This window comes from Saccoglossus kowalevskii, chromosome 18, assembly GCF_978046115.1.
Source record: "Saccoglossus kowalevskii chromosome 18, keSacKowa6.1, whole genome shotgun sequence".
In the NCBI taxonomy this organism is placed as follows: Eukaryota; Metazoa; Hemichordata; class Enteropneusta; family Harrimaniidae; genus Saccoglossus; species Saccoglossus kowalevskii.
Window position 1 is genome coordinate 8,384,099 of NC_140658.1, and position 15,437 is coordinate 8,399,535.

The 15,437-nt window shown below is 35.8% G+C and overlaps 3 protein-coding genes and 1 long non-coding RNA gene across 4 annotated transcripts; all 4 read right to left on the reverse strand.

The window, feature by feature from the left end:
• Positions 1-901: 901 nt before the first annotated feature.
• LOC144343122 (uncharacterized) lies at positions 902-1,321 on the reverse strand. Its single transcript, XM_078005845.2, has one exon. The coding sequence runs from the start codon at positions 1,319-1,321 to the stop codon at positions 902-904; it is 420 nt and encodes a 139-aa protein (XP_077861971.2).
• Positions 1,322-1,427: 106 nt separating this feature from the next.
• LOC144343121 (uncharacterized) lies at positions 1,428-1,757 on the reverse strand. Its single transcript, XM_078005839.1, has one exon. The coding sequence runs from the start codon at positions 1,755-1,757 to the stop codon at positions 1,428-1,430; it is 330 nt and encodes a 109-aa protein (XP_077861965.1).
• A 1,571-nt stretch (positions 1,758-3,328) lies between these two features.
• On the reverse strand, positions 3,329-10,606 carry LOC146731517 (uncharacterized). The gene has a single exon (XM_085493317.1). The coding sequence runs from the start codon at positions 10,604-10,606 to the stop codon at positions 3,329-3,331; it is 7,278 nt and encodes a 2,425-aa protein (XP_085349443.1).
• Positions 10,607-11,042: 436 nt separating this feature from the next.
• Positions 11,043-15,072, reverse strand: LOC146731518 (uncharacterized). Its single transcript, XR_014926988.1, has 3 exons — positions 15,050-15,072; positions 12,068-12,098; positions 11,043-11,230 (listed from the first exon to the last, which is right to left on the reverse strand). It is a non-coding gene; the product is annotated as an uncharacterized LOC146731518 (long non-coding RNA).
• Positions 15,073-15,437: the final 365 nt, after the last annotated feature.

The window sequence follows — 15,437 nt, forward strand, 5'->3', positions numbered from 1 at the left end:
TGAGTAAATCACGTAGTTTTGTTATTTCAGTAATGAGTCATTTATTTTGGCAACATCAATAAAAATATGTACAAAAACTATTACATGTGGTTTAGGATACATCTGATACAGTCATCTAAATAAGCAAATGACATTATATATCAGTAAAGAAGTTCATTAGGTAAGTTCATAATGTGAAACAAAAAAAAATCATGTATATTCAACAACACTAGAATATATCAACAGTTACATGATTATACAATCAATACAATGTAGATGATGCGGTATTCATTGTCTTTCTTAGATAACTATGTCTATCACGTCAGATTTCATGTTTTTAGCGTTCTGAGTCATAGAGTGTATACACACGCACAAATAATTTTTGACTGACACTGACATTATAATAGATGCTCCTAGTACTTCACTAAATATATAATATATGGTCTTGTTACATATTCATAATATATATGGCAAATATGAGTGCACAAATTCAGAGAACGCATGCTCGGATTTCTTCTATGAAAATATGTTTAACATAAAATTGAGAATCAACAAGCCTACAGGATTAAAAATGAATCTTTACATTTCGTTGCTTTGAAGACATTGTTCTAACCATACATTAAAGTTTCGTTTATTTTACCTAGTTGGTGACACAACAACGTACAACACATGCACGATAATATGAACAGTTTATCCATCACATGACAGTAAATACTATGAATAGTTAATTGGGTCCATATTAGATGAATACAAAGTCAATGAAATTACAATGTTATATCAAGTATTGCCGTCGTTGGCCTCCGTCCGTCTAGGAAGACGATTGGTTGCACCATGATTTGGTTGAACTTGAGCAGCATCTGTAGTGGCTGTAGAGCCCAATCCTTGAGTGACAGTTTCTGTCACAGTTCCCGCAGATGAAAACTTAGTTGTTGAGTGAGCTGGTAGATACTTTACTCCTCAGTCGCTTCTGTCGCTGTCTTTCATGTATGTCCTCCTCCGCGCCATGGATGCCTCTGCTGACTGTTTGTCTCCATGCTGAGCAGTCATCGGCTGTTATCTCCCATGACTGTGTGTCTATGTGAGTAGCCTTGAAGTCTCTTTTACAGACATCAGAGAACCTCAGGCATGGCCGACCAACTGGGCGTGTTCCTTCCTCTAGTTGACCGTACAGCAAGTCCTTTGTAAGACGTCCCTTGTCTATATGGCTAACATGACCCAGCCAGCACAGTCGTCTTTGGCTCAGCATGGCGAAGATTGATGTTGTCTTGGCCTTGCTGAGAACTTCACGGTTGGTGATTCTGTCCTCCCAGGTGATCCCTAATGGTCGATGTAGGCACCTCATGCGGTTGGCGTTTAGTTTAGCCTTCTGTTTTGTGTAAGTTGCCCATGTTTCACTACTGTATAGAAGAGTGCTGAGAACACATGCATAGTAGACTTTCAACTTCGTCCTAAGAGTCAGGGTTTTTGGTCTCCCAGACTCTCTTTGTCAGCTTGGACATCACTCCTGTGGGTTTTCCAATGCGAGCATTTATCTCTGCATCAAGGGACAGGTTCTGAGAGATGTTTGAGTCCAGGTGTCTGAAGTTGTCGACCACAGTCAACTGCGAGTCATCGATTTGGATGGAGGGTGGTATTTGAGGGTCCTGTGCCATTACCTCTGTCTTCTTAATGCTGATTGTGAGCACGAACACTTTGCAGGCTTTAGAGAAGCAGTCCATAAGTCGTTGAAGACCGTCATGGGTGTGACTCGCAAGAGCAGCATCATCAGCAAACAACATTTCTCTGAGAGGAAAACGTGTGATCTTGGACTTAGCCCGGAGCCGAGTCCGGTTGAAGAGTTTTCCATCGTGCCTGGTGTGGATGTAGACGGCTTACCAGGTCAAAGTCCTTGGTAAGGTCAACGAAAGCCAAGTATAGGTTTCCCTGCACTTTTCCTGGAGTTGTCTCACAGAGAAGATCATGTCTATGGTGGAGCGACCTGATCTGAAACCACATTGTGATTCTGGATAAACTTGTTCTGCGAGGGAACCAGTATTGACATAGGCAATATGTGACATCAAGTGCATGGTGTGGCTCGGTTTACCATTTCAAACTTCTACAACATATATTCGTTGTCCAGTAGGCTTATATGTTTGATGTAATTCGGTTATGGAGCGGGGGAGACGTTAATCAACTTTTATCATAATGCTGTCACCACATTAAGTGATTATGCTATCCGACTGTGGCATCGATGAAGTGTTCACCAGCCTGTATGAAACGATAATTCGATCACATCATCCATGAGATCATTGACTCGGCTTGGTCATTCACCTTGGTTTGATTTATGTTCCAAATGCGCTGAATTTGACATTGATGGCCATAGTTTGGCTGTTAAAACCTACGACAAGATGGTATCACTCTCATCTAAAGTTGTCACAAATGGGTGACTTAACCTTAGTCATTTCTGTGCTGTTGAAACGTTTTGACACATATAGTGTCACAGTTATTATTTGTCCACTTCCATGCTCAAATTATTAATGACGTGGTGTCATGCGCTGTAGAATGTGTGACAACATAACATGCATTCAAGCAGGTTTATGATAAACTTTTCAATTTCATTGCTACATTTAATTTTCCTATATTGGAACCCAAACCAAACATGCAAGGTTGTGTCAATATAACAGTTACTTAACATTAAACAATATATAATGTCAGATGATTGTGTTCACTAAATTGTTTTGAGTAGTATAGATAAATTATATTTGTTTATTGGGAGGGGGCACTTGACCGTATAATTGAAATAATTATAAATGATGTCTTAAAGTAAAGTTGCAATTACGTTACTGCTCTGTTGAAATTATTAGACCTCACAATATAGATTCTATACTCAAAGTCCTTAATTACATTATATATCTTGCATAACAACCTATACTAAGCACGTGCAAACAATGACATTATGGTGGTCAACATTATTACATTGATCAGCAAAACAATTTAACATAAAATAGATACAATAAATAAAAGCAACGTAACTGCAACTATCTCATCTGTTAAAAAAACAATCAAATTCATTTTTTGTTATAAAAAAATAAGTTAGCGAGATATCCATGTCAGTAAGTGCCCCCCTCCCAATCCTATAATGAGTGAAGTGGAGTGGATGGGTGGGCGTGTCCCTAGTTTTACTTTCACGCCCAGGAATGCTATTTGTGCAGTAAAAGTAGGGAGTCTTAATATCTTAATACATTGGAATATTTTCCCCTACAATAGACTTATCACTTAAGTGTGATTCTAGCATTCCAGTTGTAGCAATATTGACATATATATGACGGTAGGAAATTGGAATTTCAATAATAATAAAATAATGATACATTCAGAACCGAATAATCACAGCATCGTGAAACCCATAATATGTTTGTATAACTTCAACATTAAGAATGTCAGCGTTTTTAGTGTATACATGGTCAATCAACGTTCCACTTTCTGTAGTTGGTAAGGCAACACATTGTTTGAATCCTTGCTTTTCCAAAATATTCTGCACACTGGAAGACACAAGTATATTTTCGTTGAAATCACCAATAATAATATTACTTGCAGATATCTTACTCATTTCACTAACCAGACACAATAGGTTTTCTCTAAACACATCAGCTCTATATGACCGCGGTCTATATATAACAGCTATTGACACACGTACATCTTTCACATAAAAAGCTAAGTACTCCAAGTTAGACACACGTAGCTTGAGGAATTCAGTATCTTTATGAATGCTAGAATAAACTGCTACACCTCCATGTGTCTGTTGTTTCAAATCTGATGTTATCTCATTAGATGTATCATAAGATAATGGCCGTGGTTTGTGATGAAAATCAAAATCTTTTAATTTCAATTCACTATATAGTTGCCCATCCAGTAGCCAGGTTTCTGTCAAACACATAAAATCAACATTAACAAGTCTTTTATCGCATTTGATGTCTTCAAAATGAGATAATAATCCTTCAACATTGTGTAGCAAGATAGTATATTGGCAATTTCTGTCTGACACTGATTTTGACGTCAAGTATTTTGGCATGCTTAATAGAGCTGATTCAATCCTTTCATTGCAATACATGCTCGATTCCTTGAAATCTTCAATAATAAGGCCACTTAATGTCTTAACTCTACTCAAGGCTACATAAGCTTGCCCTGGAGAAAATATTTTATTTAATGATACTACAGCTTTCTCCACTGTTAATCCTTGTACTTTGTGTATAGTGCATGCATAAGCTAGCTTTAATGGATATTGTCTTCTAATGCCTCCGCCATTGTTTACTCTGTCCTCTGATGGCTTTATAGGTGTGCTATTTGGTGATAATACAGAGAAGCTTCCAGATTTACTGCGTAGTTTAGTACCAACCTGCACGTTATCAAACAATACATATATACAGGATGGAAATATGTTATTCTCTTCAAAAGAAATATGTGAAATTTTGCCAAAAACACCATTTACTAGACCATCAGATACATCAATGTTTTTAATTAACATCACACGAGCATTTATAGCCAAAGTAACCGTCTTTGCCAAGTTTGTATTGTAGACTTTGACATAGTTCCTCTCTCTATGTTCTAGTTTTTTAGTTTTAGTATTTCTAGAAAAGTCTTGAGCATTAATACATATGGGGTTTGAACATGTTGCGTGAAGCATGTTTATATTACATAGATCCACATCTTTATTTGTTGCAAATATATGCATACCATTGTACTCTTCACCAGTTTCACACTGACGAAACATGTTCACAACACTTGCTGGTAATTCATCAGATTTTCTTCGTGTTCTGACTCTATTTAATGCCTCAGCAAACTGTTGATCTTGCTGCCTTACTACATCTGTTAATTCAGCAATGGCGAAATAATCATTCCACAGATCCATACCTTCGCTACTAACATATAAAGCCTTTCCTTTCACAGGTGGTAATTGATAAAAATCGCCTACAGCAATAACAGAAACATTTCCAAATGGTGAATAGTCACCAGTCTGTTTGATTTGCCTTAATCTCCCATGTATATAACAAAGCAACTTCTTGTCAACCATTGAAATTTCATCAATAATAAGAATCTGCAGACTACTAAGTTTGGAACGAATGGTAGTTAATGTATCTTGTCCTAGTGGTTGATATGGCAATTTGGCATCAACTGCTATTGAGAAAGTACTATGGACAGTGGTTGCATTTATGTTGAAGGCAGCTACACCGGTCGGTGCTGTCAACAGAACAGAAATATCATCTGGATTGGGTAGAATACGAGCAAGAATTCTTGAAGCCTCATAATACAAAGCCTTGATAACATGAGATTTTCCTGTTCCTGCTCCTCCACTTAAGAACATGTGAAATGGTGCAACATTCTTGCCATTAGCTTTATCTAAACACCATTGTCGAACAGTGTAAAATATATCACGCTGTTTATCATTAAGTGATCTCATCAATATTTTAGCCTCATTTTTGGACATTCCACACTGATTATATACTTCTTTACAGACGTCTTTTTTATCTTTGTGCAACAAGTCTGGAATTGAATCTTCACTTTCTGATTCATTAGATATCGAATTCGTACTAGCTGATTCCAAACATTCTAATCTTTCCTTCTCGGACTCTGGGTGAATTTGTGCCCATGCATCTTCCAAAAGAGGGCATGACTCAAGCATTTGCTCGGCTGCATCCATAACATCAGCATCTTTCTCAAATATTGCTTTATTTCTGTCAACTATAGATTTTACCCTTTCAGGCCAATTGTTCCTGTATTTTACAGCACCAGTTTGATAAAACTCTTCAAATGAATGGAATTGTTTAGGTTTCAACTGGCATTCAGCTCTGTATGGTAGAAACAGTTGCAATATACTTTGATAATGCATCTCTGGTTGCTTGGTTACTGAAAATCTTGCATATCTGACAACTGCAGGATCAGTTCTTGTTCTCTTTTGCATATAACCTAGACCACTATTAAGTTTAATAACTTTATTGTTATCAATATTTCTTTTTCTTTCTACCTCTGACGTAGGTACAATTCTGTATTCAGAAGCAAAACTTGCAAGACACATGGTATTGATTTTATTTGGTCTATTCTTATAACGATCAAGCATACTTGTCATCCAGATGTTTTCATTGTTGAGATCTCCGCCTTTACTCATGCTCTTTAAAATTGCTAGTGGAAGACTCATTTTAATTGGATTATCGCCTGTAGGAATAAATTGTACTTTTCTTGAGCATTCTTTTAACCTCAAATTACAAACTCTGTATACAGCTTCCTGGGCACTCAACTCACGGTTGTGAAGATATACACCTCCAATTTTTTTCATTGCAAGTTTTGCATCCATATTCCCTTCTTTTGATGCTTCCCTCTGTGCATGATCTAACAACAAACCCATTTCTCGTTCCGCTTTTGAAATGTAGCTAATAATGTACACAACACAACTGTAGGCATCCACAATATATTGTATGTCCATATTTGCATTCCAACATCTCAGAAGATCTTTGTTATATTGATTTACCCAAACATCAGAAGGTTGCCGTTTCAAAACTATGCTTGTTTTTTTTGTCAACACGCCACATGCTTTCTCAAAGTTTTCTTGGGTTAATTCAATGTAAGCAAACAAGGATGAAACAGATGTGAAGTTCTTTTCAGAATTCAGAAGTATGTTCCAGATTTTTGTCAGAATTGCCGTGGCTGTATCTTTGGTCATCTCGTTTTTTTGGTCTGTTTCTTGATATTCTGTTTCACTATCAACACAATCCTGTATGACATTATCAGTTTCAATTGTTTTCTCTTCTTTGTCCTTAGCTTTTTCTGCATCAGTTCGAGCAATAAAGGTTTTCTCTGAAGGTGGGCGCGGGAAATTAAATCTACAAGTAGTACCAAGTTTTCTGCAAGTTTTTGAATGTCTTGTACTGTGTTTTTGTACACTATTCACAATCTCATTAAGTTCTTCATCTTGTTCCGGAGATGGCATTTCACAAGTGACATATTTGTCCACAAATGTTGTTACTTCTTCGTCATCATTTTTATCAATAATTGGTGCATCCTTTACCCAAAAAAGACAATGTGTATGAGGAGAACCACGTTGCTGAAATTCAACACGGTAAAAATAATCTACTATTTCGCCAATAGGTGCTGCGGGTGACATTATTACCTGTTTTAAAAAAGAGTGGAATCTGTGTTCAAACATTCGAGCTGCAGTTACAGGATTATTTCTTAATACAGAACATTTTTCAGACCAATCAAGCTCTTCAAAACTTCGTGTATCACCTTCTTCTCGAAGAATACATTCAATTATTTCAGGCCATCTTGTGTCAGCTGATGAAAATGAACAAAACCATGTAGGTATGCCAAGCTGTCTTAACATTGCAAATAAATCTTTCTGTGCACTTTGCCAAAAAGGTGGTGTTCCACGGATGGGTTTCAAAAACTTGTATCCCTCATTGTGCTTAAGAATGTCAGTCAATGACTGGGAATTTGTTAAAGTTGCAGCTGTTACAGATTGACCACCTGCTTTACCAGAACCTTTGCGTAAGGCAATAGACACATTTGACACAACTTGTTGTACTTCTGACAAATACTGTGCATAAAATATAAAATCTGTATTTTTTGCAAATCTACCATCTGCATTCATCAAACGAGTATGCAGATATCTTGACAATGTTATTTTTTCACTGCGTTTGTCATGAAATGTTGGTGATCCTTCAGGATACAATACAGGAAAAGACTTTGCTTCATTGCCTTCATCCATTAACATTTTAACTGGACTATTTCCTTCAGCAGGAGCAATACAAGATATTTCATCAGAAGGTTGATCAAGAACTTCGGGTCCGACATCAACTGGTTGAAGACATGTATCTAAAAGTAATCCATCTTTTTCTTCTTCATTGTCCTCAAAATCTCTATTTTTTTCTTCAGAATGTTTTGAGGCACTATCCTTGTTATCTGGTGTTTCAATTTCTTCTTCAATTTTTGCTAAAGGGTTAACCCAATCTTTGTTAAAACAAACATCGCTATACCATTTATTGTTCTTCTGAAGATATACTAATGCATTTTTAATGTGAGCCTCATTTACAAAGTGATACTGATAATGGCCCTTGTATGTTAGTTTCCGCTTCAGTTTTACTTTTATCATTTGGTCATCTGATTCACATCTTGGTAAAATGGATGTAGCTTTATCAATGCTAGAAGGGACACATACAACAGGTCCATGAACACCATTCTGTCCACCTTTTGGCAAAGCTAACAGTTTCATAAAAGGAATGTGCAATGCCACCAAATGTTGTTCAAGAGAGTTTAAGCATTTTAATTCATCAGGAATAGGCTTCAGATTAAGATTGTTGGTAACTGCTTCACATGGAATTTTACCACTCAGAATTTTCCTTTGACAAGTAAAACAAATCCATAATTTACACTGTTCATTTTTCAAATATAAACATTCACTATTACTAGAACACACACTGCTACATTTGTGTAGATAATCTTCAGTAATACACTTATCTGCAATTAATGCAACATTCCCACCTTTTTTGGTGTACACCTCTTTTTTACAGTGAATAACTTGATTTCTGAAAAGTCGCCGATGGCATACTGCACAGACAAAATCTGGACCATTGGCAATTTCATTTCTAAACATAGCCAATACATTTCTAAAATGTTGTTTCTTATTGGACTCTATTAATCTCTTGGTGGTTGTTCTATTTAAAACATCTTTTCTATGCTGTTCGTTCTTTTTATTTGTTGTAATACTCCTTGCTTTCACAGCTTCTCTGTGCGACAGATTATATTTATATTTTGCTCTACTCCTTGTCTTACAAACTTCCCTATGTATGTCATTCTGTTCATATTTCACTTTGCTTCTTGCCTTTACAGATTCTCTGTGTAATTCATCATGTTTATATTTAGTAATGCTTCTACATTTCACAGACTCCCTGTGTAATTCATCCTCTTTATATTTAGTAATGCTTCTAGTTTTTGTAGACTCCTTGTACATTTCGTCATATTTATATTTTGTAATGCTTCTTGTCTTCACAGCTTCTCTGCAAGACTCATTATTTGCATAATGTTGAATCATGTTCTTTTTTTTTCTTTGGCAAAAACTGTCATCATTGTAATATCGCTCTCGCTCTTTCTCTAGTTTACGTTTTTTACCCACACGTTGCCCAGCTTGTTTAGCACCTTGTTTTCTTTGAAAATATTCTTTCAAACATTTAAGATGGGCACGTCTGCCCCGAGATCGTGTAATTTTTGCTGGTTTAGTTAAAGTATTTGGTACATCATCTGACTCTATATTGCTATCATTTTTAAATAATTTCATTGTTGTTCCAATATCAGTTTCTGTGCTTTCTAAACGTCTTTTCTTCATTCCAATTTTTGACACCCTGTGTTGTTCTATAATATTGCTCTGGGAGCAGTCACACAACACATCACCAGCATGCTTGACACATTCAACCACTTCATAATGTATTTCCATGGCGTGTTTTAAGTATATTGCTTTTCCATTATTGGATACACTCTTGTTAAGCTGATAGTTGGAGTATTTAATCCATTTACCTCGGCTAAATGTGCAAATATCTGTTCTTAATAGATCAGCAGCTCCAAGTATTTCAACTTCTGTTGCCCATGTTTGAGCATATTGCATACCAGATGCTATAATGTAATCATCAACAGACTCATGGCCTGGTCTTAAAAATGGGCAAAATACAGGGTTATTCTTCTTTAGATGATTTACAATGGCTAATCTGATTTGCATGTGGTTATCCTCACTTCCAGATAGTACATATGACAAAGCCCGGAAAAAACAATTACCATCCCCTTGGATAGATTTGGTTTTGCATGGTTCACCCATTTCAAAATTTTCAGTATGAAACCCAAATCTTTCTCTTTCATTTTGTAAACTAAGTTCAGTGCACAATCTTTGACACATCTCAGAGGACAAGGGTTGATATAAAAAAGGTGTATGATCTGATTCAACTAACTCCACTTCATTATCTGACTGAGTTTCAGTGTCAATAACATACTTTTCAGCATTAACATTTATACCCGTAACTTCAAACTGTTCATTTTCATGCACGTGCATGGATACAGCAAGATCACAACAATGTTTATACACCATCTCAATACTACTGAACTTGATTACTATGCTTAATCCATTAGGTGCTACCATGCCTTTGGAATTTCTTGAATGTGAATCAAAGATCCAATAAAATCCATCATTCTTGATCACAGCAAATGCTGCTCCGCCAAATATAACAAAGCATGAATTATATTCAGTTAATGATATATCAAGAGCATTGTCAAATGGTGTAAGAAATGTGTTCTCATCATCACTTTCACCAATAATACCAAATAATGAGTCACCAACACTCAAAGTAAACTGGGTGTCAAATAAATCAACTGTTTGTGGTAATTCTGTCACTAATAACAGTTCTGAATTAACAGTTGTAGACTGTTGTAAAAAGCCATACAATTCATTACCAGTTTGCAGTATTATATCCAAGTCTTCCGATTCCCATGAATCTACACATTTGATTTGACTGAATATCATAGAAACTAAGCTATTTGCAACACACTGTTTTCCACTGTTATCTAGAAATTGATGATGACCTTGATGAAAACTTCCTTGTACTGAAGTTTTTAGCATGAACTTATTACCTGTTGTCTGATCATTAACATTTCCAACTGAATCATTTAACAAATGAAATTGCTCTAATGAGAAACTCTCTGCAACATTATTTGTTTCTTCATCATGTACTTTATTAAAAATACTTTCAGCACTAATTTGCAACTCGTTCTGATCCCGAAAGATAATACTTACAGATTCATTCTGATCCCGAAGGACAGAACTTTCTGATTCATTCTGATCCCGAAGGACAATACTTTCTGATTCATTATGATCCCGAAGGACAGTATTGCAATGATCCAGAAGGACAATATTGCTATGATCCCGAAGGACAGTATTGCTATGATCCCGAAGGACAGTATTGCTATGATCCCGAAGGACAGTATTGCTATGATCCCGAAGGACAGTATTGCTATGATCCCGAAGGACAGTATTGCTATGATCCCGAAGGACAATATTTTCTGATTCATTATGATCCCGAAGGACAATACTTTCTGATTTATTATGATCCCGAAGGACAGTATCGCTTTGATCCCGAAGGACAGTATCGCTTTGATCCCGAAGGACATTGGTTGGTGGGTTTCTACCCAAGGCCAACCTCTTCTTTAGAGCTTCACCTCTCTTCCATCCTTTCTTTCGAGGCATCTGAAAGATACAATTGTCAAAATACGAGTGATTTATTTAATATATTTGCTAAATTGAGCACTGTTTTTACCTACAAGAGATAGGTACATTGTTATTAAAATACAGATGCTACCTGTGTCAATTTCATTAGCAATGCTGCAAGCAAAACAGTGAGATAAATTGCAAACTTGCATTGTGAGTTTTTTCATTCGCAGTTAAATACCACACAGCTGTCTTGAATTGGATCATCACACAAATACATGTACATAGGTCTGATGTCTGTGTTTATGATTTTTGAAGTTTATACAGTTGTTAATAAAGAGCTAAACATACACTCATATCTACCTCTAAACATGTTCAAACATGATCAAAGTGTTTGTGTGAATGAGATCTGGTCGTAAAAAATGGTTGATTTCAAAAAATGTTACCTAAAAATTGTGGACATACAGCTGTCTTGAATTAGAACACTATACAACTTTATTTACTGCTTAGAATGTCTATTGAATTACTAAACTAAAAACCTGATTGGTCCAGATATGTATGCATAGGCTAGAAAGATTGACACATATATATATATATCAATTCCCCAGTTGAGTGACAAAATGATCTACATATAGCACTAACTCCCACAAATCATGTGAACTTGGATATATTTTACCATAATGCTGACATGTAGTAATAATGTGTATAAGTATCAATACATACTGAGCAGTATATAAGCATATATCCAGAATTCACACTTCATTATTAACGGCTAATAAAATGTGCACATGTTTGATACATAATTTTTAACCAAATTAAAACTATATAAGGTATAGATCATAACTAATTCAACTTTCATGCCTAGACATTTCTTACCTTTCAATATACAGGAATAGATTGTTATAGACTGCAAGTGAAATATAGAGAACTGTTAAATTATGCAACATAGTGAATTTACAATTATTATAGTAATGTGACGGTCAACACAGCAATTTTTGGTATTAATACATTTACAGTATTGTAAATGGCAAACCAATCTCTATTCACTAAACTATTCACTCTTCGCTACAAATTATTTACAAAATTGTTCGCCCTGTTAATTGATTCAGGTTGATTTCAGGAAACGTGAAATAGCAAATCATTACAACCAATGATTATTGACAAAGGGTCATTAACTTGACCAGTGGCTGAAACTGCAACATGCAGTTAGTACTATAGGTCAAAGGTCACAATACAAAATAAAACAAGCAGCCTGTCAGCTGAGATAGCCCCGATGTTAGCTGTTCAAAATTAGATATCATCATGAATTGAACAAATCTCAGATAGGTATACCTGAGGTACCTATATGAATGGTATCCAAACAATAGGCTCAAAATCAACCATTAGATAGTACACACAAGACGATTGAAATATCAATGCAACATACCCACAAGTAACAAAAATAGCAATTAAGGGCCAGCAAGAAAATTTGGTAAAAAACACATGTGCAAAGAACTGGATGACTCCAGGTTTTGAAATTGTTAACACAAACTATGGGGTAACCCTGAATCTCTGGCCCCCGGTCAAATTGAATGGCCCCCTGGCCAATGAGCCATTTACATGTTTTTCTCACATATTTTTGTACATTTAACACCACTAGCCAATCTCTGGCTCAGGCCAAATTGAATGGCATACATATAAAATATGTTCTTTGAAATTCAGTCCCTCATCCCCTTGGCTTTTATCGCCAATTTTTTCGTCACCAGAGTGATTTACATCATCAATTTTGTTTCACGAGCGTCTCTAATGAATAACCTATCTAACTGCTGGACTGAATTAATGATATTATCAAAAAATCATAGAAGATTTGGCGAAAATCGGTCATTTTTGGCATCAACATATTTTTGCTCAGAAACGCAATGGCGATAAGACTCATTTTCAAGGACGCAGGTTGTTTGGATCGAAATGTTTCCTTTGTTTTGGGTTCGTTGTGAGTCTAGAGACATAACAATGTTATTTTTAGAGAATATAAAATATGTTCTGTTTCAATACAAGATTTTGATATGCCAATCGGGCAATTTTAACAATTTCTTACTGGAGCGTCCCCCTGTATAAATAGTCCTCTTCTGTCCAAAAATTGGCAATGGTACTAGCACAGAATGGACTTCCTGTTCTGCGCGTCTTTGATTGTAGCAATGTTCACGGCACTGTACAAAATACGCACACTCACGAATTTGACAACATTCACGGAAATACCAGTTATATCACTCATAACGATTGATGATTCGATTGCTGGCAGGGATAGATGTGTTTATTTCTTAGCTATATGTCTACACTTGCGTTTCTCAATTTCGATGTTTGAAATCATATCGCTGCTTTGGATGCAGTCGATTGACAGATTGTTTTGCCTTTGCGGCTCTTTGGGCATGGGCAATTGATTTTTAGGTTTCTTTTTTTAATATTCTGACGTTTACTTGGTCGTATTTTGTATATACCAGTCAGACACTGACAACAAGTAAGTAAACAGGCCTGGACTCAGAAGGCCCCAGAGAAAGCGTCATCGTACAACATTAATGAACTAAATTTACATTACAATCTCATGCTTCCGAACAATTCGATATTTATGATGGAAAACAAAGTATACAAGTACTGTCTACGATATACTGCAAAGTGGAAATAATATACTTATTTAACCATTGATTTTTGTACAAAACTCCAAGAACACAAAACAAACAACTGACAACAAAAGACAAAAAAAAAACTGCCGAGTACACTACACAGTCACTGTAGTCACACCAATAAGAAAAACATACAAAATAAATGTCAGTGAACACAATCTTTATAAAAAAAATTGCAGTTTGCAGCCTCTATGGACAAGTTCACAACCTCTAATATTGCAAAACTGTCAGTTGTGAACTGTACATTAAATCTTATTAGGATTTCCACATAAAGTTACACAGATCAAAAAAAAAATTCAATATTAAGACAAGGAAAAATAATGCTTTTTTGTCAAGGGTATAAACTAAATTCTCTTATCCTGAGGGTATTTTTGTGGGTGTACAAGTATGCATTAAAATTATCGAAACTTCAAAAGTAATCATAGTACAAATGTTAAGTGAACAAAATTATCAAGTGATTTTGGATTTGTTGGAAAAGTGGCCGAAAGGCTGTGACATTGTTTATTTGGTGATGAGAACTGCCAAGCCAGTTTATAAAACAGTGAACAAGGATTTTTTCGTAAATATTACCGACCACGAAAGACGCCCATCGCGAAATGTCTCTGTATTACTGTCGAGTCATGGTAACTTATCGGCCAATTCACTTCCGCGTTTTACGTACATTGGCGAGTGGCGTTAAATATATAAACATTTGCGAGAAAAACATGTAAATTAATAACTCATTGGCCAGGGGTCATTGGCCGGGGCCTGAGATTCGGGTTACCCCATACATTGCTAGTTTTGGGAATTGACGTTTGACCTTTCTAAATAATCGACACTATAAAATAGCGCCATTGTTCAATTATGTCACCCATTAGAGCTGTAAAATAATGTCTTTGTTTGTTTGTGACGCTCAAATGACACGTCTGTGACTTTCTAAATTGCCAAATTGATTAACATGTGCAATGTTTTCAAGAGTTGAACACGGTGCACGCACTTCCGGTCGACATGACTGGGCGACGCCATGATTGTTTTACACGATAAATGACTAGAAAATGCACAAAATCTATCATGTTTAATATCTTACACCGAAAACTGGACCTGAGAATGCGACTACTAGACCTTTACATTTCGGATACGTTCACTTATAGTAACATATATTGTCATATATTATCAATATTCAACTTTTGAATCTCCGATCATAAAATAAACGTGTACTCACCAAAACGAAAGCGCAGCATATAAACTTCGACCGTCTGGTGGCGCTATATAGTTTTCACAGTCACGGCCTAAGAGACGGGTCGTTGTCCAAGTCCAACATTCTTAGTTATACCATGGAACTATAAACCAGTTCCATGGTTATATTAGTAATTAGTAGTGCAATAAAATTTACGAAATCAAATCACATCTATTTTTTTTTCAGATTGATTTGTGGAAATTTTATGCCTTTATTTTAATCGTGTTCAAATGCAAAAATGTGCATATTTTGCACACGAATTAAAGTTATATATACTTGTAGAGGCTGTAAATATAAACGACGCTGTATTGATTGTCAGTGTTTTATCGAGTACATGACATGATTTATGTACGGTTTACATTAAGACTATACA